Genomic DNA, 24,175 nt, shown 5'->3' with positions numbered 1-24,175 from the left:
ACAGTGTTGAGCTCTAAAAGTAATGAGACACTGTAAATATGCAGGATTGTAGCCTAGGTTAATTTCCATCCTCTGTCCCGATCTAAACATGGCCAGCCACCTAGAGACACTATGATAACTGTGACCACTTTCTTCACCCCCCAATGATTTTCCATAAAAAAATTGTAAAGTAGAATGAATTAGTGCAAATACAGAAACTTTATTTTAGGTAAATTCAGTCCATTTTGTTTGACAAAACAGAAGTTTTTACCAGGTATTATGTTTTTACATGCCACATATGTTGCTCTAATGTAGTTTGAGTAGTTTTTAGTAGTTTAAGATTTCTCAATGGGGTCATTAATCATTATTTATCTCCAGGTGTTAGTTAATGTCATTGCACATATTTGTTTGATGGTGAAACTGAGAAATGTGGTGGGAAACTATTATAACTGGATGATGAATCACCTCAGTGAGCTTTATTTATTTTTGGGCAAAAAGAAAGTTTCACCTGGGCTGATTCCAAATGAAAAAAAATCCAATCTATCCGTCTATTTACCAAACCTGTGCAATTCCTTCTGGGGTCATGGGGATGCTACCGTTTTTGGGCAAAGGTGGGGTACACCCTGGACTGAGTCCATCAAGATTCAAGATTCAAAGAGTTTATTATTATATGCAAACTTAGGAAACGGGTTTCCCTGTACAATGAAATGCTTACTTTGCTGTCTGCTCCAAATGCCAAAGGTGAAATAAAATACAATAAAGATAGGAGTAGGATATATACACCATAACTGAAAATTCACATGTAACATAAAATATACGACCTGCGGAGAACTTCAGGCTGGCAACTCAGCAGCGTTTACATGTTTACTCCTCCCCGCGGGCAATTCAGCCCAATTTAGTCACCTGTTTTGCGTCCTACTTAAGAACTCGGAGTGCGCCCTATGCCCTCTTCATCTATGTCCATCGCCCCACTCTCCCCCCAAGCTTCCACCTGTGAGCTCCGTCAGGGGTAGTTTTATACCCTAAGTTTTCCATGGAGATCTTGTTTATTGTATCTGAATGGAGTCTTATGCCAAACTAAAAGAAAATATGGAAAGTAAAGCTTTCTTACTGCATGAGTTGTCTGACTGAAATATTACTATGCACCAGTAAATGATTAAACCTATATACAATCAGATGTTGTGCAAATCTAGCTGAGTTTAACTATACAAAGAGACTTACATGACCTAAATGTGCAAGAACAGTAAAGATAAGCAATGAGGATGTGCAAAGGTGCAGTTTGTTGTTACAGACTCCTGTAAGCTGTTGAGGAATCTGATGGCAGAGGGAAAGAAAGAGTTCCTGGGTCTGGTGGTCCTGCACTTCACACTCCTGTACCTCCGTCCCGAGGGGAGGAGAGTGAACAGACCTCGTTGCGGGTGGGTGGGGTCCCTGATGAAGGAGCCAGCTCTGCTGGGGACCCTGCGCTTGTAGATGCTCTGCAGCCAGGGCAAAGGAGTCCTGGTGATCTTAGACGCAGTCTTCACCACTCTCTGCACGCGTTTGCCGTCCATGGCGGTAGAGCTGCCGTACTACACTGTGATGCAGCTGGTCAAGACGGACTCAAAAACGCAGCTGTAGATGTTGCTGAGAATTTTTTGGGAAATGCCAAACTTCCTCAGCCTCCTCAGGAAGTAAAGCCACTGATAAGCTTTCTTCATCAGCTGTGTGGTGTTGAGTGACCAGGTGAAATCCTGGCTGAGGTGGACCCCCAGATATTAAAGCTGCTCACCCTCTCCACTTTCACTTAATGTCTTCATCCGTGTGGCGTTTTTAGTCTTCATCCACGGTTGCTTTGTTTTTGTAGCGGTTCTATAAGAAATAATCAAACTGAAACATGAAAGTTTTCAAAAGTTGTAAGTTTTTATTTTATGTTCTACTGAGCAAAAACGATATTTTCAGCTTTTTGTGAAATCCTACCTGCTTGTAATACAATTGTTTGTTTTTGGGGTCACATGGGTCATTGCTATAGTTCTAGCCTTTGTGTGCAAGCTTGAGGTGCAGAATGGAGCACAAAGGGATCTTGACATTATACTGTCTTTATCTTTATCACACTGATAAAGACAGTATCAGACAAAGGGATCTTTATATGATACTGTCTTTACCTGACCTTGAGATTAACTTCTTTTTCTGACTGTAATTAGTTTAAAGACACAAAGGAGTATTTTTTTAAATATGTTAGTCAGATTAACTGCAAAATTATGTGCACCAAAGGGTTTTATTGGGATGAAATCTTGAAAACTTGATAGCGATTTCTAGATCGGGAGAAAGCAGAGAGTCACATAAAACAACTTTGATTTAAAAATGAAATGACAATTTGAGTTATGAGTAAGTCATGAGAATTTAAACAAGAAAAAAGTGTTAAAACGTTCATGTCTGTCTGAGAAAAGTGTATTTAGGCAGTGAGGAGTTTTACAGCCACAAACCGTCTGTAATCAGACTCCGTGGATTTCCCGATCATGGGTTATTTTTTTAACACAATTCCTGCAATAAACAAGGGAGCTCTGTTCTGGTGAAAAAGTAACACAGATATATGTTTAGCTGCAGCAGAAGACGTAGAAATGTGTTTGTTTTTTTCCATTATTACTGGATGAGAAACAGACAGGCAGGACACAAACAGCTGCTCAGTTTTAGGGCAATCTGTGAGACGTGTGAGGAGCTGTAGCCCTCAAAGTCTCAGCGGCACTATGATGGGAGAGAATTTACTATTTATTATTTTGTTGTTTTTTAATGTGCAGAGAAGAGAGAAGAGAATTATATATATACATATATACACATATACGTATATTACTATAATTATTAGTAGTACAAGGTATTTACTTTTAAACTCTTTTCTGCAAAAACTCAGCTTTTGTGCTTATAAAGTGTACACAAAACCAAAAAACTACTTTAAGATTGAGTTGAACAATCTAGTTTCACATCATACTACATCATCATTTTATGGTTTACATTTGTCTTTTAATTAGCAGTTTAAATAGCTACAAATTCAAATATCCATACATGAATATAGATCACACATAAACTACACAGAGAGTGAGATTTCATAAAGTATGTACACACCACAACTTTTACAAGTTCACCACTTGTGACGGCTTAAAAATTGTTTGTATAACAAATGCTCTTTTTATAACAAAGCACAATAAAAAATGAACTAAATATTTCTAAAATAAAATAATAAATCATGAACTGATTTTTTTGTACCTAATTTTGGCATCTGATATTAGTAAACTAACTTTTTTGGGGGGGGGCTTCAGCAGCAGGTCAGCTTCTAGAATGGGCTTCTTAGTAGATCTTTGATAATTTAGGTACAAAAAATGTTGCACAAATTTGTACGAAGGTGTTGATTGCATGTGTAAAAAATTAACTTCATAAAAGCTGTTTAAGAGAATATGAGGTCATAAGTCTGCTTTTCAAACATTTATGAATTTGACGTCCGGGTACCGTAATCCACAAAACCACAGGACATTTTTTTGCTAAACTTCAGATTTTCAGAGTTGATATTTTAACCACTTATGATCAAAAAAATACATGTTTGTCATCATTCACCACAAATAATCCAACAATTTTTAATTTTGACTCAATAAAAAGTTCTTTGTCAAATTTCCAGATTATGTGAATAACAAGCCATTATTATAAAGGCTATTGCAATAAATTAACTTCATTTATGAAGTGTATAAAATCTCAATCTTGGGGTAATTTGGGAAACCCAGCTAACATTTTTACATTACTTTTGTAATGCTTTGAGTTTTTTTTTTGGCATTTACTCATGAACAACACTGAACATCTTGGAGATCACATTTCAATATACCTTGACGCTACCTTCTTCACTGTTCTCTGGTAGACCTTCTATTTGCTTGTGTGTTTGGGATCCTTCTCGTGCAGCCTGACCAAAATTCAGCTAATTCTAAAAATCTTTCAGAAGACCTTGGGATAGTTTCATACGAGCTTATGATGAGGTCATCTCAGTGGTGATGAGGTCCCCATTTTCCCACAGCTACAAAAGCTTGATGTCTCAGAGGTTGGCGTTAACTGATTTTAAATCAAAACAACAATCATCTGACTTCTTGTGGTGCAATTTGGTAATTGGAGCAGCTGTGAAAGTCAATCTTAACTCAGGACCAGCAGTCTCCAGCCCTACTGCTCTGCTTGTTTTCCAGCCAACATTACTACTTTCTGCTGATCAGTTGTATTATTTGGTTTCAAATGCTCATTAGGCAAACACACTCAATGCAGGTGAGCCAGCTAAGCTGGAAAACAAACAGGGGGGTTGCTGGGTTAGAAGGACCAACGATCTAAACCAAACAAGCAGCCCACCTGTAAATATAGTCTCACTTATAAGTGAATCCCAATGGGGTTTACTACAATGCGACTGAAAAAGTAGGAAAGCAAAAAGAGTAAATAACATAAACAGTGCATTATGAGGCCTGCAGCACAAATCTCAATTATTGTGAATTATTGTGAAGAAAAAGTAGGAAAAACATCTCGAAAGCAGACAGAAAGCTTCAAGGGGATGTCGTTCCTTGTATATTATTAGATTACTATAACAGGACTTTGTAATAATGAGCTTTACCGTTTTGGTTTGGGTTGCTTGTTTTTTACTGACAATACTGCCCACATGTTAAATCACTGATATCATCCGTGCAAAGTGCAAACCAAAACAAATACAACCCTGTGCCTCCTCATCATTCCTCTGCCAGGCAAGAACATAAATGAATGTGACAATGTGTGGAAAGGAAAAGTTCCGCTAGTTCAAATTAGACCCTAGATTTAAAAGATATAGGCAACTTTTCTCCCATTTGTCACATTTTCATCACATTTACATGAATTACAGCCGATAAATATTATATTTGTTACTTTAAAGCACACTGTTTCCTGAATCTTAAACATATCTACTGAATGTGAATTCATTAGATAGGCAAGAATTAAAAAGTTCATTGTAACTTTGAAGGCAGATTCATATATATGTTAATCCACACTAGATATTGAATATCTGTCAATTAGAGTTCTCAATTTTTAGATTCAAATGTTAATTTCTCAAGATAAATTCACATTTATCATTTACATAATAGTAAACGTAAATGTTAAACCTAAAACACAATAAAAATGTAAATGTAAAAAAAAATAATAATATAAACGCAAATGTTTAATTTAAATTTTTTATCGCTATATAAATGTTGAGGAAAATATGTTAATTAGACCTTGTCCATTTGAAGAAGCCTGATGTTGTGAGGCCCAATGCAGGAAACCCACACCTGTGGACCTTTAAGCACAGCAAAAATTAAATGTAACTAAGCACATGAACACTTAAAGAGACATAATAGAAGATATATGGACTGCAAGATTCAATCCGTTGAAGAAATCCAATGAGAAAAGCTGTTTTTCTTTTACTCTTCGGTTTCAGGTCTTCTGCAAAACTTTAGGTGGATCAAACTATAGGGCCATTAGGGAGGTGATGGGCTGTAAGGTGCACTCTACTGATGAATAAACCCTTATGACAGAATGTTTGTTTTAGAAATTGCGCAAAAACACCCAGCTGTGTTCTCCCCCCATCAAAGCTTCTTCGGTCGCAGCCTAAATAATTCGTTTTCTAAACATTTCTACTTAGATTTAAAGATTAACTTGTCTGTGTGCATTAATCATTTGGATTGTAATTTTACATTTCTTTTTAATAAAACATACACATCACTATTATGCTTTGCTGCGTTTTGCGATTAGGATTAGATTTAACAAAAAGCATGTAAATCTAAAATTAACATTTAGACATAACATTTAATTACATTAATACTTTGCACTTGAATTTATTATTTTGTTGTAAAAAATATTACTAAAGATGATTCTGCAATTAGATATACATTTAGATGTAACATTTAAATTTGACATTTTCCCAGAGCGATTCAACATTGAACATTTATGTTTAGATTCATGTTAAGCACTTAAACCAGTAAGGTTTCTACTTGACACCTGTTGTCTATTGTCAGAGTGACTGAAATGTGATGAAATGTTAGAAAAGTTGTCTAAATCTGCTAAAACTGTAAATTAATTTTAATTGTAAATTAAATTCATTTAATTTTCAAATTGATTAATTTTACAGTTGGCATTAAACGGATATTCGCATATCTATACAGTCCTATGTTTGTTTAGTACTGCTTAGATTATACAGTATGTGGAAAAACTGAAGCATTAGGTGTGTAAAAGTGTAAAAAAAATGTCTGCATTGGGTTCTCTTGAGCTGAAATATTCATTTCAGTAAGCAGAACAAATGTTGCAATAAATGTATAGAAGAAGAAAAAAGGTTTTTTGACAAACAGTACTTTTTAAATGAGTTTTTAGATTTAAAAAACGTTTTCTTTACACAATTGTTAAACTTCCTGTCATCAGACTAACCATACATTTTCCTGATCACAACTCTCAAGAGATGGGCTTTTATGCTTCACCTCCCAGAATATTAAAGGAATAGACTTGTACATATAAACATTAAGGTTTGGTAGAGCAGGCTTCAAAGGAATGGAACAATTCTCCAAACAAATGAGTGACTTGGATCCTTGTTTCATGTTATGCCGGGATTTTGGGGGTCGGCGGGGCAGGTTCCCTGATATTTACCAGAACAACGTTTGGAGAGGATGGTGCTGCTGGGATCTGTCCATGAGAATCATTTCAGTACTTTTTGTTCATATACAGCCAAATAAAAGAAACCCAGTTTTCTGCTGACCAACTAGCTTTCAGATACCATTCATAGTCAGAGTGATGATGGAGGGACAGGTGAGGGCCCGGGCAGAGAGAGGGTGGGGGTGTCACAACGGAGTCAGTTCTCCTTTAAGTTGAGTGTCCCTCTAGCTTTTTTGCTGCCCTTCTCTGGACATCAGAGTCTCCTGAGATTGTGTTCCTCTGTGCAAGTGCCTTTCCTTAAGGTGATGTCATCAACTGCCATTTCTCCGCTTCTGCCACGCCCACGCTCTCCCTTTAGGATCACCTGCAGATAACACGTAGAAAACAGTTAGATGATGAAACGTTTCTGTGTTAACTTCTGTCAAACTTCACTCAAAAATAACATCATTTATTTGTTACTCCTTGAATCTAGTTATTTTTAGTGACTAATAAAGAGAAAATGTGTCACTTTTGTGATCCTTAATGCATGTTTACTGGACTACTTACACTTTCCAGGCCTGTACCCCACAGCGTGATTTGGGTGTGCCTCCAGCCATTACCACCTGTTCGGCCCCACACCGCAGGACTGTACTGCTTTCCTTTCTTCACAAACACTTGAAGCATTCCCACATGGTGACCCGCTAGCTTGTGCCGGAAGGACAAGCACAAATTGCCATCATTCCAGGGCGGGGTGAGAGGAAGAACTAGTCGGGCTCCTCGTCCAGTCCTTTTGTTTCCCACTTCAGGAATGGTAAGGTAACGCCCACCTTTAAACACAGTGATCACAAACATCACAATATACAGCTGTACAACTGTGTTTGTATTTTCTTTGAAAGCCAAGGATGCACATGAAAAAGTCTCCTGTAAAACTGTTTCTTTCCTTTTTGCCCTTCTCTGCATCTTTTTTTATTTCCTTTATTCTTTCCTTTCCAATTTGTTTTAGTTTATTTTCAAAAACACATCTTCAGGCACCCCCTAATGTATTCTAGAGTCAATATTTTTAATTTTCGGTAATTACCAAATCTATGCAAAAAGCAATGAATTTTGATTTTTTTTTTTTTTGTTTAAATTTTTAAGCCCACGTTTCTCCTAAATGTATTTTTGGATTTGTTTCGTATTTGAAATTCAGTGAAGTATCTAATGAAGCAATGCATTAAGACCTTCACGTTACAAAGGATTTATAACGTGTAATTTGATTTTAACCCTTTCATCCTGTATATCACTAGTTTGTGATTTTACCATCGTGGGATAAAAGTTATCTAAAATATTTGCAATGTATCATCAAATCCAGCCCTTCACCTAATTTAGAATAATTTTGAACAGGAAAAAACATTTTCGTATATCATTGGATATAAAGTCAGAAATGAAATCACATGTTCAATTCTATTCACATATTAAAAACATTGGGTAATTAAAATGTTTATTTTTACAATGGAAATAATCCTAATAAAATTTTTGCTATTTAAATCCAAATCCCTCACCTGGCCTTGGAATATAGTTAACTGATAGCATTTATTTACACAGTCAAAGAGATTTAGGCAAAGTCCTCATTTGTCCAACTGAGTGGGCAGAATGAAGGCATCCATGTGAAAGCCTGAAAATGTTCCAACATCTTTCGCCTTTTGGGCAGTGTTGCCAGATAAAGTCACAGTTTTCCAGCCCTAGATGACCTATGCCAGAAAAACCACCTCCAAAACGTTCATCAGTGATTAATTACCAGCAATTAATCATTCATTGTTGTAACTTCCTATTGAGAGTTCAACTTTTACATCCGCCATTTTTGCAGTCAGTCGGCAAAAAATGTCAAATGGCAGGGGTTATGGTATAACTTATGAACAAAAGTAGAAATTGTTTTTGCATTTTCACTTTTCAAGTATTTCAGTGAGATAAAATACTGTATAAAAAAATGTCCTAATGAAACATATTAAAAAGTGGTTAAATATTTAAAAACCTGTTCTTGTGAATATAAACAAAGTGTTAACAAAGCATTAAGAACTAAATAAATTAACATATCACCTAAGATTACTTCAAAAGTATTTTGTGTTTTTCATAAACAGGACATTTTGTGCAACAACAGTAAAATCATCATAAATATATATATATATATATATATATATATATATATATATATATATATATATATATATATATATATATATATATATACATTCAGAAAACAAATTAGTTTTTGCTTCTTTATTCACATCTCAAAAAGCACTATTGTTTTTCTGCACGTCTCCCCTCATGTCTTTTTAGTGCAGCTTTATGTTAGATCAGAACAAAAAATAAACTATAGAAAAACGTGAAATACATTAACTATCAAATGGAAAGTGAGAATTTGCAATAAAATGTCAAAATTGATAATAAAAGAACAATAAAGCATTAAACTGTTAGTTTACTCTATAAGCTGTCAACTCAGTGTGCATGGGATTGCGTAATTTGCCATGAGGCCCAGCTCAGTGCTGTATCACCTCGCAGCCTGCACAGTCATTAAACAGGAAATACGCAAAATACTGAGATTTGGGGTTTAAAAGTAGATAAAATGATTATAATCATACATAAAAAAAATGAATTTTTTGAACAGATTAGTGGATGCGTATTTATGTTTATAATTAGTAGACTTTACATCTCATGATGGCAGGTGAGGATGCTTACAGGTGAGGCACTGGCTCACCTGCCTCCCCTGACCCCCTAAAGCAATATTTACCCACAAAGTCAGAATCAAGGCCGCCCAGTTAGGTGGGCAACTCCCCAATCTGGCAACACTGCTTATGGCACACCAATATGTAGACCCTAAACTACTTAGTTTCTGCAGATATTGCAGCACAAGTATCCATTCTGGGTAACATTAGAGTCAATGCAGCTAAAACATTATTGAATAGCTTTTGAGAAGTAAAAAAATAGTGGAAGGCGACTTTACGTCACAGAAAGTGATCTAAGGCAATCCAGTCCTACATTCAACAGAGATCGTTCAATTTTATAGTTTCCATCAGAAGAGGTTAAATAAAGAAATGATCAAAGACACAAAATCCACCCAAGATAAATAAAGAAAACCATGTGCTGGTCACTTCACTGTTGAGACACCTGAGTTCCCTCTGTATGATTACAAACGTCTCCTCATTCAATTACCCCCCTTAACAGAGTTGTAGTAAAACTTAAGCAGGTCCTAGATGGCTCACATTATCCACTCATGATTTGCATTGCTTTGTACAGCAAATCCCTAATCTGCAAAAAAGACAAACTACTTTGTTGAAGTCGTTTTGACCTGCAAGCGAGCAGAACAAAGCTGCTCTTCTGAGACAGTATGCACGTGTATGCTATTAAAGGATTAAAACATTTTAACACCCATTTACTGGCTTTCAGGTTCTTTTTCTTTTCTTTTTAATTGAAGGGGGTAGGATTGGGAAGCGCTGACCCTTGTCCTTTAATTACCTGTTGGATCAGGCGTCGTCTCCCAGTGCAGGTCTCCATCTTTGTCCCTGATCCACCCACAAAGACCATCATCAAAGGAGCAGCTCAGATACCCCGACTCTGAAAAGGGCAACACGTTTCAGAGAAATGGAGGTCACACACACACACATAGAAGCAAAGGCTTAAGCCTGCTCTTTTATTTTGGTGCCTCCAGCATTACAGATGATCATCTCTGTGATGGAAAAAACAAGGCAACGTTTTAAGATTTGATGCAGAAAGGAAGGACGTTTATGAGTTAATTCTACTTTAATAATCTCAGTTGATGTTTTGTTGTGTTTTATTTTTTAACTGCTGTAATGAAGAATAAATGAAGAGCAGAGACTAAGGCTGTAATATACAAAGACTTATAGTTCCAAAATTGGTTTTCAGAAAAAATTAAAACCTATTTGTCAGCTAAATTGACTTTTTGAAAAAGCATTCAAGGCCATAAAAAATATTAGAAAATTTAATTTTGTATTGCATTTTAATGAGCACTGCACAATGAGTAAACGTGATCAGTTAAAATACTCATCTAAAGTTTTCTAATCCCTGCAAAATATTGGAGAAGTTTGTAAGAAAATGTACTTCCAAGGAGTAAAAGAAAGAAAAAAATGATTTGCCAGATGACAAAAATCTCTGCTCATGTCACTTAAACTGATTCCTCATGTATGATTTTCATAGGGAGAGCACTTTAAAAACACCTTTTGTGACTGTAAAACAAGCACAAAGTCAAAGGCATCCCAGAGATAACTTTCTGGTTTCAATTAGTCAATATCTCACGCTGCTCATCTGTCATCTTGTAAGTCTAGTGAGCTCGTCTTTTGGCACTTGCATCTTTCACGAGCTGCATTGTGTGCATTGTGTTCACCTGGATCATCCCTGACTTCATCTGCTGTGTTGCCCAGTTCAATGTCAAAGTCGGAGCCGAGGACAGTGTTCTGGTCATGGTTCCGAGGGACTGCAGAGAGGAATAGGTTGGGATAAATTATAATTACGGTATTATATATGTTCATAGTTTTATTTCCCAACAAATGGATTGCCAACAATGAATGTCAGTGTCACAGTTGACATGTTTTTTTTTGCACGTTTCCTGAAAGAATGAAGATGTTCGTTAAGATGGCAGTAAAGATAAACACCAGAAATCAGATCTGAATCAAAGGGAAATTTCAAAAGTTCATCTGACGCAACATGTGAGCAATCGGTGCTGCTTTGCGATTGGTTGATCAGTTCAGGCGCACACATTCAGTACTAAGAACAGCTGCACCCGGAATAGCTCCTGACCTTTCCCAATGGGGTCACACTGCACAAAATAGTCTGGATCAAGCTGTTATTAAAGGTCAGCCGTGTTCCGCTCTTTTTTGTTTTTTACTTCAGCATTGAACATTTTCTAAGAAAAGCTTTGGTCCTTTTCTTCCAGATATATAAATGTGTTCATTGGTTTAAAGAAATGGTTTAAAAAATATATAAAAATCGTGTGAAGATAAAACATGTTTCCTTTTTATTGGTATAACTTGCTAAAATCCAATTGATAAATCTGCCTTTAATATATGTATATTTTAAATTGTATTAAAATAATAATTTACTTAAATTCTTAACATGAGCCACCCCATCCCCTCCCTCTTTTAGCCCGGAAAGTGAAAGGGCCCATCCCAAAGCTGGGTCATGACGACTTGGCAGCATGTCCTAGTCTGACAGTCGGAGGGAATCTAAGTGTCTAAGTGTGTGGGGGGGTTATGCACACCAGGCTCTCCAGCAATTCGTGGCATCCTGGTATCTCTGTCTGTGCGCAGATCAAAGCCCCATTTGGAATTTTGCATTCAAAAGGGAGGAAACGTTTCTAGACGGCAGCAGAGATCTAAACAGGAAGTGGAATGAATGAAATAAAGTGTTTTTTTTTTTTCACTTGTAAGAAAACAATAACTATGTGTGTTTAAGAGTTTACAAGAACCTTTTTCATAGTCACTGCAAAATTGCAATTATATAAATAAACATTTTTTGACATTTATTTTCCTGAAATGTTTTTATTATTGTCATTAGGTAGACTAAGTACTCAATATAAGCTAAATTTACTTACGATTTTTATCTTTTACATTTTATTTCTTTTATTTACTTTATTTCCAAAGTCTAACCCCATAATAATTGTAAAGACCAAATTTGTGGAGCTTAACAGGCTTTTATGACCAACAAAATCTTATTTCTTTCCTTCTGATGTTAAAACAACAATTTATAGAGTTTCTGTTTTATTAGCCTTCTGTGTCTCTTTAAAAACACCCTCAAACTACACTGCAAATGCGCACTGGAACCAGGAGACTCATCGTTCCTGTTTTCATCTCCTGATTAAAATAATTAGTCATTTCTCCTTCCTTTCTCAGTTTCAGTTTTTTTCAAGAAGCTTTGATTCCTAGAGTGGCTTTGCTGTAGGAAAACTATTAAGTCTGATATCTCTGTCAAGCAGTGCAGACAGGTGTAAATGTAATCTTCTCTCCTCTTTACTGTTTCTAATTACTACATACCATCTGGCAAGATGAGGAAGAACCAGAGCGCCTACACCTTTCTAATTCTGAATGTAGCTGTTGCAACTTACAAGACAGTGAAAGTGCCTTCGCATTGGGTTTCTGGCCTTTGAGATATATTTTGCTGCTTAGTTCAAGCAGTTTGTTACTTTTTCAGGATGCACCAACTTTTATTTATTCCTAATGGTTCTGTGTCATATTCATTTTTAGCAAACGTCAATGGTATTTGAACCACAAAAGAAGAAAAGAAAACAGATAAATGATTATTGTACCTATAAACACATTATGCAACTGAATATGGTAATCCCTTTTTTTAACTTGAGTGGAAATGTAAAAAAAGGAAAAAGATTAAAGAAACAGTTTATTTTCTGACATTGATTTATAATATAATACAGAAGATGTTTAATTTCTCTTTTATTACCACTCATGATTGACTTCCAGCCAATTGTGTAAATGTTTATCTGCCACAAAATCTATTCCGCGAGATGCTAGGAAGTTGACCTTAAGTGTTGCGTGTCTAGCTCTGCATCATCTGCAGGGATTCCTTCATGCAGCCATAATTTTCATTTTAAATAGGTCTGTGAGACGGAGATTATTTTTATTTGAGTTTTTGTAAACTTGTTCTGCAGCTGAGAAAACAGATGAGTAATCTTTAAAATAAAGAGATTCTACAGATTATTTTTTTTAATTAAGCAGCTAGACTCAGTTTCAGGCCTCCTCTTCATTAGTTCCTCTTCACTTCTGTCATTTGATATCGAAAGTTGCCACAAATGTCAAACAAAGTCTGGCGATGAGCTTTAAATGAAATTCAAAACAGAGAGTCACACTTGGCAAAAAGCACAGTGAGAAAATTAAAGCCAACAACAGAAGAACAAAACATTCTCAATCTAATGGTGCCATTAATAAAAACTGATCTGTTATTTTCTGCTTTAGATGTGTTGCTTCTTAAATAATTTCTTAGAAATCATAAAATTCTTACAAACACAGCTGCCTATGTATGTCTAATATGTCTGCTAAGTGGGCCCACAGCAGCTACATGCATAGAAAAACGGCTTAAACTAAGGCTGATGATTTTTTTCCAACACTTTAGATTATTGACTCCCTTAAATGTCTGGCTAGAATTATAAATGCCTTTTGATGCAAATATGCATCAAACCACTGCGGCTCCAGATTTACCGTAATTTAGTATCAACTTGAAAGTGAAATATCAGTGACTTTTTTTTTATAGCTATAAACGTCATTTTAGCTAAAAAGATGAAAATTAAATCTGGACACAAAAAAGAATCTGACATTAACAAAAACTCTTAAGAACTCTTACTGCACTATGAATGACTTCACTTCACAACTACTGTGTCAATTTGTATGCTTTATGTGTAAAACAGCATCTGTGACAAAAGCATAAAAGTTCATTTTATGTTAAAAAATGTGTTTTCCTTTCTGCTCAGAAATGTATGTCAGTCTGTCATGGTAAATGGGGTATACTTATATTGCCCTTTTCTACCTTTATTAAGGCCCAAAACACTTTATGGTCACAGTTAATACTGAGCCTACACATGTTCACAGTTTAGAAAATCTTTACCTGTTCTTTAAACCTTCACTTCTTATTTGGCTATGTCAAGCTATGTTCACACCGCCCTCTGCAACCCATGTTAAAGCAGCCACTTCTGAAGAAAAGTCTGTGTAAACGCACGTGAATGCAAGTTATGGTCTTCTCTGTTCAAAACTTTTGTCTTTATGTGTAGTTAAGCAAGTTTTTACAAGTTTTTGGGCTCTGCGTACAAAACACGTGGCCGTTGAACGCATATTGCTGGTTAAAGCAGTTTGAACTTTGACCAATCAGGGACTCAGATTTTGTAGTGACCGATGGATTTGGTTCATCTGGTAAACCCAGACACAGCGACAATAAATACAAAAAAAACGACAATAGGCAAAAAACAACAATAAACCAAGGCCAATCCATATGCGTCATTGCAAGGACGACCAGTAATTAACCAAACTGTTTCCATTTGGTGCCCTAATTACATGTCAAACGCCCGTTGTGTTTGTGGCTTCAGACAAAACAGAAATGTGTGTCAAGAGCTACATTTTAATCTACATTTTCTGAAAATAAATAAATAAAATAAAGGTCCAATTCTTACTTTGCACATCCCCTCGCTTTTTGGTGACTTCCTTCTGGATGGTGTTGTCCACTGGCGTGACTGGAGGTGGAGTCAGTGGTGGTTTTGTGGGAGCGGCTGGTTTTGGTGTGATCAAGGGCTTGCGTGTGGGTATTGACGGCCTTCTGGTGGGCACGAAGGGCTTTCGGGTGGGAACTGCAGGCTTGCGTGGGGATGGCGTGACCTTACTGGGAGGCAGAGGAGCTTTGGTGGTCGATTTAGGGCGAATGGGGTAGACTTTTTTCTGAGTCACAGGTGGACGGGTGGTGGTGGTTCTTTTGTGGTCAAAACCTGGGATGAGGTTGTGATGATTTGGAGGTACTTTTCCAGGTCTTGGGGGGTCAATAACCACCTTTGGAATGGCTGAAATCACAAGAGAATGTTGTTGAAATTCTTCAGAGATAATGAAACATAGATTTGCTGATATGTCTTTAGCCTTACTTTTACAGAGGAGAGTTTAATTCTATCAGAGACCTTTATGTCTATTAAATCAGATTAGATTCATTAAAATAGCTAAATGAGTAAGTTTCAAGTTTAAAAAGTAAAAAAAAAAGAATAAAGGAAGCATATAGTATCATGCAAACTAAAAAAAGGCTTTATATATATAGAAGGCGTAAACATTATCTGCTTGCATATCCAGAGGCCTTGCAGCAACAGACTGAGAATGTGTGTGAAATAATTCCCTTCAACCGTCTTTGCTGATGAAATGTAAGCAACTCCTCCTTCTCTTTTGTTCCTCCTCACATTGTCTGTATTGGGGGCAAACTCTTGCTATTTTCTGTGGCGTTTTTTTCTTCTTCCTAGTAGCTTCTGAGTGACGATTGAGCCTAAATCGGTGCATGTAGCCTGAATCTGTTTTTTCCCTTCTCGGGTTGCAGACCACTTTTGAAATGTGATCCACAAGCAGGACATAGAAACTCAAGTCTCGGAGCCAAGCGTCTCTCCCCCCCTTGGGAAGGCATTAGATATTAGCAGGAGGCAACCGCTTGGTTGTGTCAGTTAAGTGATTAAATATTGAGTTTCTGGAGAATCTGCAACCACAAAGACAAATAAGCTGCGTGTGATTAAGCGGAAAGAGAAAAACTATATTAGATATGACACATTTGATTCTAACTTCTTTTGTGGCTGATTAGAAAAAGGCCAGATGGAGAAAGTGGGGTTACTCTGGGCGACAGTGATAAGGCAGCAGGGTGATTCCTGGAATGACTGACAGCCATTACAAAGACAGGAATTTCCGAATCAGCTCGACACTTGTGAGGCTTTTCTTCCCTCCCTCCTGCTTTGCAACTGGCAAAGAAAACAACAATGTGAGGCCCCATCCCTCTCAGCAAAAGTGAAGACTGACGCCAGCATTTTTTTCCCAGGCCTTACGTTTACAGTCATGTCCCATGCCCCTGTAGCCATCTTTGCACTTGCACTTGTAGGAGCCTGGCGTGTTGTAGCAGTTGGCGAAGCTGCTGCAGTGGCTCTGACCCGAAACGCACTCGTCCACATCTGAAAGATAACAGAAAAACAAGAACATGCAGCAAAAGCTGAAGGTTTATAGAGGATTTAAATGTAGCGGTAGATTAGAAAAGACTAATTGCTTCAATGGTTCTTAAAGGAACGCTTGTCTGAATTGGTGCTGGCAAAGGCCTTTGCATAATCAACAATGACTCATTCATAAATGCCTGAGAAAAATCATCATGAGGGCTGTTTAGGAAATATCCTTGAAGAGCTAAAGTGCTCAGATGTCAATGGAGCATTCATTATAAAAGATTTCTATTTTACATATTACAGATAATTACTTTTTAAAGACATTGGCTCAAAATTTGATTAAAAGTATTAGAGACTTAAGTGTTGAGGCTTAAAATGATTTGCCAAAATTCAAATCAGTTTTGTGAAATGGTTATTTTTGTTACTATTTGTAGAAGATGAGAACAGAGGAAAGATCAGTAGATAAACACAATTGTTTGTCTGAATAATGAGCCAAAGTGGCAAACACTGGATCAGCACTAATTGATCAACTTCCCATTGATTTCTTTAGCCATGATCTAACATTAGCTGAAAATGTGCCCAGTTTGGTCAGAAACAACTTTCTATTCAGGTATCATCATTTGACAAGAAGATTAGTATCACTGAGGGATCTCCGATGAAATCCTCTTTTTTTTTGTATTTTGTCTTCTTGGAAAAAAAATGCATTTTTCATTATTTTAAAAAAGGTTAATATAATTTAATGACAGTGAGTTATTAAACTATTGTCTCAAACAGTAAGAAATATTATCAGACAGAAGTGTCTGCTAAATTCCCATGACTTTTCTCTCGGTTCTTTTTTAAAAAATGTCCGATATTAGGCTAGTTTGACTCTTCTGACTCTTTGTAGCCTGAGTATTACTTAGTGATCTATCTTGCAGTAGGACTTAATATGTCTTCTGAAGTTAACATTTACATATTCTTTTAAATTGCTGTTGAATTTGAATTCAAAGTGGTCATCATGTCAACTGTAGGGCAACTTTTACAGAAAAATGAATAAAACAGTAATAAAACAGTGTTTCTTTTTGGCCAATTTAGTGTTATGCAATGCTCCAGGAAATCTATCAGTGAATCAGCAAACTTTAAATAAGTCTGGCTAAGTTCAGCTCATCAACTACTGGAAAACTACGTTTTAATTCATTTTACTCACAATAAAAATGTTTTTTAAACACTTTTTCTGTTTGCCAAGGTTTCTTTTGGTGTTTTTGTTGCTGTCAATCCACTGAATGTTGTTCCTGTGTCAATAAAACTATCTATGTTTAAATTCTGCTGCCTTTCTCACCTGACCCAACTTTCACATTTATAAAATTTCCAAAATAATTTGGAAAAAAAATCATACAATTGTGTCTGATTTACTATGATGACATTTGAAGAGATTCTCCCAAACATTCAACTTCCTATTATGTCAAAGTGTAAAAAAGCAGATGGTTTCATGTGTTTTTAGGCCTTCATAAACAGAGTGACATGGTCTCTGTCACAAAACAAAGCTCCTGAAAATGAAGAAGCAGAAAAACTTTCTGTGTTCAAGATTTAGTTTGAATCATAAAAGTTAGATTGATCAGATTGTCAGACTTTATATAAATAATATGTAATTACTGCAGCAGTGACCTATGATCATTAGTTGTGCTTTAGTTGTGAAAGCCAGCGTGTCATTACCGAAGCACTGGTATTTTCCATTGATGTATTGCAGGTCAAAGCCTTCATGGCACTTGCAGATGTAGCTGCCAAAGGTGTTGATGCATTTTCTGAACCTGGGGCACACCGCAATCCCTGCTGCACACTCATCCACATCTGCAGGAGAAAAGAAAGATGGGTGCTATTAAAAAAAAGATGTTCCGATCCATTATATATTCACCTAATCTTCAAGGAAATCTTTATGACAAGGCAAGTTGATGCAAAAAAAAAAGACGGACCATACATTGTATAAGGAAAAAGGAAATAGTCATTTTAAAACAAAACTGCAAAATACTTGTTCCGCCTTCTAGTCTTAACACTCCCTTAGGAAAAAAAATAGAACAGTACCCATGCAGTTGCATAATTTAAAGAACTACTTAAAGTGGCTGTGCTGATCACCTCCACAGGCGTGTAAGCATTAATATTTAAATGACGAGCTTCTCCATGCATTTGCCGCAAAATAATTTGCAGCACAACACGACTCAGCCACTGTGGCGCCTCGGGGCATGCTGGGAGAAGAAGCAGACAGAGTGAGCAGGGCAGCACTTTGCCTGAAACTACGCACGTCCAAACCAATTATGAAAATATGTGCATGGCTCAATGGATGAAGCTGCTTAATGGACAGCAGCTGGAGTCTGCGACACAGTTTGGCATCTATCATAACCATGAATTATTTAATTAGAAAACAAAACAGCAAAGACCTTGAATGTGTAGCATTCACTGCTCTGAAAAGATCCCATCACTGTTCTCCAGAGTGTGAATAAAACCTATTGTAAAGATGCAGAGCATCAGATTTAAAACTAGAGTCGAAGTCTCAAATGCAAAGCATGCTGGATTAGCGTCTAAAGCAGTCTGAAGACGCAGATGCATTTGCAGCTGAGCAACAACAGGTCAATATGCCCCTCGGTGGGATCAGAGGACATCTCTCTTCGGGGAATCAAGGCTCGCTTTAGAAAACTGTCCCTTCCGTTAAGCCACTTAACATTAAAGTGGAATGATAAGGTATTGCAGCAGTAACAGCTCTCACTGGAGGAGTCTGTTCAAATCCAAAGGCAACGTTTGCAGGTAAAAGTACTGTAGATGTGGAGGACAGAGCTGGAGTCTTTCTTGCTACATTATTGTATTAAAAAAGCCAAGATGGAACAATTTTCTGTTTGAGATCATTAAAACACAAAAAAAACTCTAAATATTTCAGACGAGTTCCAATTGAAGGCTTAAAGACTCACTCCAATCCTCTTTTAGATCTATTTTGAAAGCATTTTCAGTGGTCTTTTAATTATGATTAATGCCGATTTTAGCCAAAATAAAAAATGTGTTGTTAACTAGTTTCTAGCTGCAGGTGTTCATCTCTAAGTTGTGGGCGGAATCATTGGTGTGAAGCAATCCCGCACTCCATTCCCATCTCTGTTTTTTAAGAAGCTTTGTGTTTTATGCACTCTCCAACTGGCTTGCAACCCTTCACACCTCCAAACTAGGCGTGGACAATAAATTCCAAATTTATCGTTATCGCTAAATCAGCCCGTGTCATACATGTATCAGAAAAGACACTGTAAACTGAGATAAATGGTTACCTTAAATGTTTACACACATGCTGAAAAAATCTCACGGCATATACCCAATTGGATGGACCACTTCACATAGTTGATGTGAATGGCGTGCAATATCGGAGTTTTCCAGCCACACAGTTTTGAGTCACATGCCAAAACAAAGACATCCATGGATAAGTGGATGCATCAGAATGGAGTGGAGCAGGGAGCTCCAAGCTTTTTCCACTGTCATTTTTTTGTCTGGCCCTGACTCACAATTATAGGAATTAGGAAATACTCAGAAATGCACTTTAAGGCTTAATTTTCTTTATATGTCCTCCATCATGAAAAAAAACACAATTATTTTCTCAAAAGATTTCTTTGTGATAAAAAATATCTGCATCAAGACAGAGAGAAATGCACACAGCTTCACCTCATGGGAGCGATAAAATACGGCTCAGTTTTCCAGGCCCATGAGTTATATAAAGACTCACCCACGCAGGTCCTTCCATCCGGAGCCAGCTGTAGCCCTGGTGACGGACACTGACATCGAACCTCCCCTTTCAGCACTTCACAGCCATACTGACAGTTGGCCATGCCACAAGTCCGAGCATCTAATGGAAAGAAAGAAAAAATGCATGTTAAGCCTTGGTGACAAAGAGGAGTACAAAGGAGAGAGTTATGCTGCTCTTATCCATGCCTTCCACACACACACACATGCACCTCTTATCCCTTAGCCAATTTGTAAGAGCCGGGCCACTTGCCGGCCTTTGTGATATTAGTGAGCTTGACCCCAGGGTGCAGCTGACAGAACAGCAGTCACTCTACGGTTATTAGATTCCTCTGCTGTGCAATAGCCGTATACTCACACCTTAGCTCCAGCAGCCCTCTTTGATCCTTTCTTAAACCCTAAAACTAATAATAATCCATCTCCAGCATATCAGAGCAGAAGTACAGCCGCACTGTTGTTGTTCCATGCTGGGAAAACCAAGACCCTCTAAAATTATAACATGTTGGAACTGAATTTGTTCAGCGCCTCTTGATACATTCAGAGCGTAAAAAGGAAATTAAAAAGCAGGGCTCATGCTGCTGCAGCTACTTGAGCTGCTGCTGGCTCCCTGGAGAACGGTTTGATGGCAAAGGCGGACTGGGCTGATTAAATGCTACAGCGATCCATTGATCAAAGCACGAGCAGAGGAGCGAAAGGGAACAGAAAGGTGTTCAAATTTCCACACGTTGTCATTACGGAAACAACACACTGAAACACTAAGTGGGATGACATTCGGAGTTTCAAAGTTTAAAAGAGGACAGAACTTTTATCCAAGGAGTCATGCACTCAGCAAGTGGAAACATGCACAGAAACCGAGGTGGGAAACAGAATGAATGGGAGGCAAGCAGAGGCATCAGCTCCCACAATGGGAAAGAACTCAGGGCATTCAATGAAAGTTCACATTCTGCTCCCTTCATATTTTCATTTTAGCTCTCAAGAAGCTTTTTCTTTTGGTTTTCTAAGAAAAAATGACTGTGATGAAGCTGATCAATGAGAGCTTTTAATCTAAAAAGTCTTTTTTTTCCCTTTCATGATTTTTTATGGAGAAAAAAAAGGCTTCTTAAAGAAATTGCCAGGCTGCTGTCAGAGAAACTCACAGGAGAGGAAATGGGTTTTATGACAGAGGGCATGTTTCATCAGCTTTCCCCTTTGGAAAGTTGATGATTACGGAGGTAAAAAATATGCTTCACCATAGAGTATTTAATAGGGATTTCTAAGCAGAAGTGATTAAAGAATCTCCAATTAGCTATAAACTCATGGATGTGTGCACTTGTGAGACTTACTTCCACAGGTTCCATCAGGCATCAGCATGTAGCCATTCAGGCAGTAGCATTTGTAGCTCCCAAACGTGTTCATGCATCTGTGTTTACAGGGCCTCGGCTTCAGCCCACATTCATTCAGGTCTGTGGACACAAAACGGGAGCATGAGTGGACACACTGCAAATCCTCAAAATACAAGCAAGTGAGGTCAAAGATGAGAAGTTCTCTCATGTTATGCCTTAGTCCAGGGGTCGGCAACCTGCACCTTTCAAAGAGCCATTTTGATCAGTTTCCCACTGAGAGGAAAGCACAGGGAGCCACAACAGTAGGGGTGTAAGAAAAAATGGTTCTGCCGATATATCGCGATAGTTTATTCAGCAATACTTGTATTGTTTCAAAATGTTGTCAGGATATTCATTTAATTATTTATTTGCATTCTTTTTATTCTTTACGAGCGTGATGTTTCCTTTGATCTTTTGTGTATTTTCCACAACCTTGAATAGACTTTTCCGTAACAAACAAACAAATTCACTTTGATACAGACTCGTTTCTATTTTTTTTTCTTTAAATCCAGTAAACCCAATACATTTTATTAATTTTATGGATGACAACTATTTTTTATCAGGAAGCAGCTGTTAGTTTGTTGCGGGGTCTGGAATCATAAGCGATGAGTCTAAGCCCCGCCCCTGCCTCTCAAACCTGTTCATTGTTTTCCCCCACGTGCACACTGGAGGGGGGCTCCAGGGTGTTCTACAAGTGTATTCAGCACACTTCAAAAACTCTGGACTTTTTATCTGCTCGTTGTAATTGGGATAGTGAGGGAACAACACACACCTGGCCATGGAACAGCTGAGAAGCCAAGTGGCCCGTTACTTTTGGTTCCTTAACAAGAGGGAGGCACAGATGCAAACTGTTGTAATTCCTGCACCTGATCCTCACCTGATCTTGATTTAAATACCTTCAAATTAAAGCTGACAGTCTGCAGTTAAAGCACATCTTGTCTGTTTCATTTAAAATCCATTGTGGTGGTGTATAGAGCCAAAAATGTTGGAATTGTGTCGCTGTCCCATTATTTATGGACCTGACTGTATATATGCGTATTTTGAGCTTCTGCGTGCAAAGTTATCGCATTCAAGCCTCACTATACAAGTTTGTACAACCATTTTGGGGCTCTCAGTACAAAACATTCTGCATTGAACACGCAGTAATAGTTAAACCAGGTTGATCTTTGACCACGAGGGGGCCCAAGCCAGGATCTTATGCCTTGGGCCCCCTAGGGCTTGGGATAAATACAGATATCCCAATTCCAAATACCGTATTTTCCGGACTATAAGTCGCACCGGACTATAAGTCGCACCAGCCCAAAAATGCATTATAAAGTAGAAAAAAACACAGATAAGTCGCACTGGACTATAAGTCGCATTTTAACTTTCACAACCTTATATGACACAATCATAGCAGACTGTTTATCTAATAATTTCACAGTATTTTTTTCTCAAACTTATTTATTTATTCTTTTCATGAAGCATCATTGGCCAACTAATACTCTGTTTTCATCCTGTATTTTTAGAAACAGTTTTCACTTTTATTGCATTTCTAAATCTATGAAATCATTGGAAAATAGAATATTATGTTGTTAGCCTTCAAGATCTTACTGTAAAAAAAAGTTTGCTGATTCTCTGAGTCACTTAACATACTCTTAACACTTAACATACCCCATACATCAAATTGACCCAGGAACATCATCTCTGTTCCTCACAAATGAATATAACAGGAGGGTTAACAATGTATTTATTTCAATTTATTTCTACTATAAGTCGCTGCGGAGTATAAGTCGCACCCCTTGCCAACCTATGAAAAAAAGGGCGACTTATAGTCCGGAAAATACGGTAAATACAGAGTGTTGTGTCAGGAGGGGCATCCGACATAAAATGTTTGCCGAATGTGAATCAGACCTATGAGATCCGTACCGGATTGGTGGAGGCCCGGGTTAACAATGACCACCATCTGTGCTGTACCGACAATGTGGCGGTGGAAATTGGACTACTGTTGGTTGAAGAAGGAGAGGAGGAACTTTGACTAATCAGGAAATCAGGATTTGGTAGTGACGAATGGATAACATTCTTTTTGTTTCCCGGAAGTACGAAGCGTTTGAACATTAATCATAGGAGAGAAATTAATAATTGCGATTTGTCCCCGGAATTATTTGACACCAAATCTTTCATTTATTAGAATAGAGCTGTGAAAGAAAAAGCTTGGAGCAATTTGCACCACTTCAACATTTCACACCAAGCCTCTTCCAACTGTAGGTAACATGCACTGGTAACTGGTGGCAATAGTCCCACGTGAACTTATGCTAAAAGTGTTTAAGAATGCGCGTCAGATGCTGGACACCCAAACTACTAGAACGCCAGGAGCGCGCACCTTTCACTTGAAGAGCACTAACGGGCTAGCACAATGTGCAGGATTTGGAGGAGTTGAAAAGATAATCACTTTATTCACTACGACTTGCCCTTCCTTGTTAAGAGTTCACTATGGCTGTCTTAAAATTTAATGCAGGCCACCTGTGTACAGGTTTGGCCTTCTTTTGGCTTCAGACTGCCAGTATCTACCCCTCAAGACAGTTATGACCCCTTGGTTTGACCTGCCAGCTGACTTAAAGTGTTGAGATGTTCTTAAAAAGCCCCAAAGTCAGATGTTTGATGGTCTAACAGGAAGCCAGTATCAGCTGTCAAACCCTCCACCACCTTATTGTGATCAAATACGCCATTATCCCCCCTTTGGCTCACAGTGACTTCATAAGCCTGCTCTCCTTCTCAGGTCAGTCCCAATGTTTTTATGCAGATACACCGCTGCAGAAATCTCCAACAA

General features: G+C 37.6%; 1 protein-coding gene across 5 annotated transcripts in view; it reads right to left on the bottom strand.

Annotated features, from left to right (window-relative positions):
- Positions 1 to 1,868: 1,868 nt before the first annotated feature.
- Positions 1,869 to 24,175, bottom strand: part of npnt (nephronectin) — a 56,425-nt gene continuing 34,118 nt past the window's right edge. For all 5 annotated transcript variants that reach the window (XM_023957375.1, XM_023957373.1, XM_023957381.1 and 2 more), the window contains 9 exons: positions 21,328 to 21,447; positions 19,989 to 20,108; positions 17,951 to 18,085; positions 16,154 to 16,276; positions 14,765 to 15,145; positions 10,982 to 11,071; positions 10,096 to 10,194; positions 7,171 to 7,430; positions 1,869 to 6,988 (listed from right to left, as the gene is read on the bottom strand). In XM_023957375.1, coding sequence (XP_023813143.1) covers positions 6,878 to 6,988; positions 7,171 to 7,430; positions 10,096 to 10,194; positions 10,982 to 11,071; positions 14,765 to 15,145; positions 16,154 to 16,276; positions 17,951 to 18,085; positions 19,989 to 20,108; positions 21,328 to 21,447 — 1,439 coding nt within the window. In that variant the 3' untranslated portion in view covers positions 1,869 to 6,877. The remainder of the gene's footprint in view (positions 6,989 to 7,170; positions 7,431 to 10,095; positions 10,195 to 10,981; positions 11,072 to 14,764; positions 15,146 to 16,153; positions 16,277 to 17,950; positions 18,086 to 19,988; positions 20,109 to 21,327; positions 21,448 to 24,175) is intronic.

Source organism: Oryzias latipes, chromosome 1 (genome assembly GCF_002234675.1).
Source record: "Oryzias latipes chromosome 1, ASM223467v1".
Lineage (NCBI taxonomy): Eukaryota > Metazoa > Chordata > Actinopteri > Beloniformes > Adrianichthyidae > Oryzias > Oryzias latipes.
The sequence above is the reverse complement of the archived record's forward strand: the minus strand, read 5'-3'. Positions and strand labels throughout refer to the sequence as shown.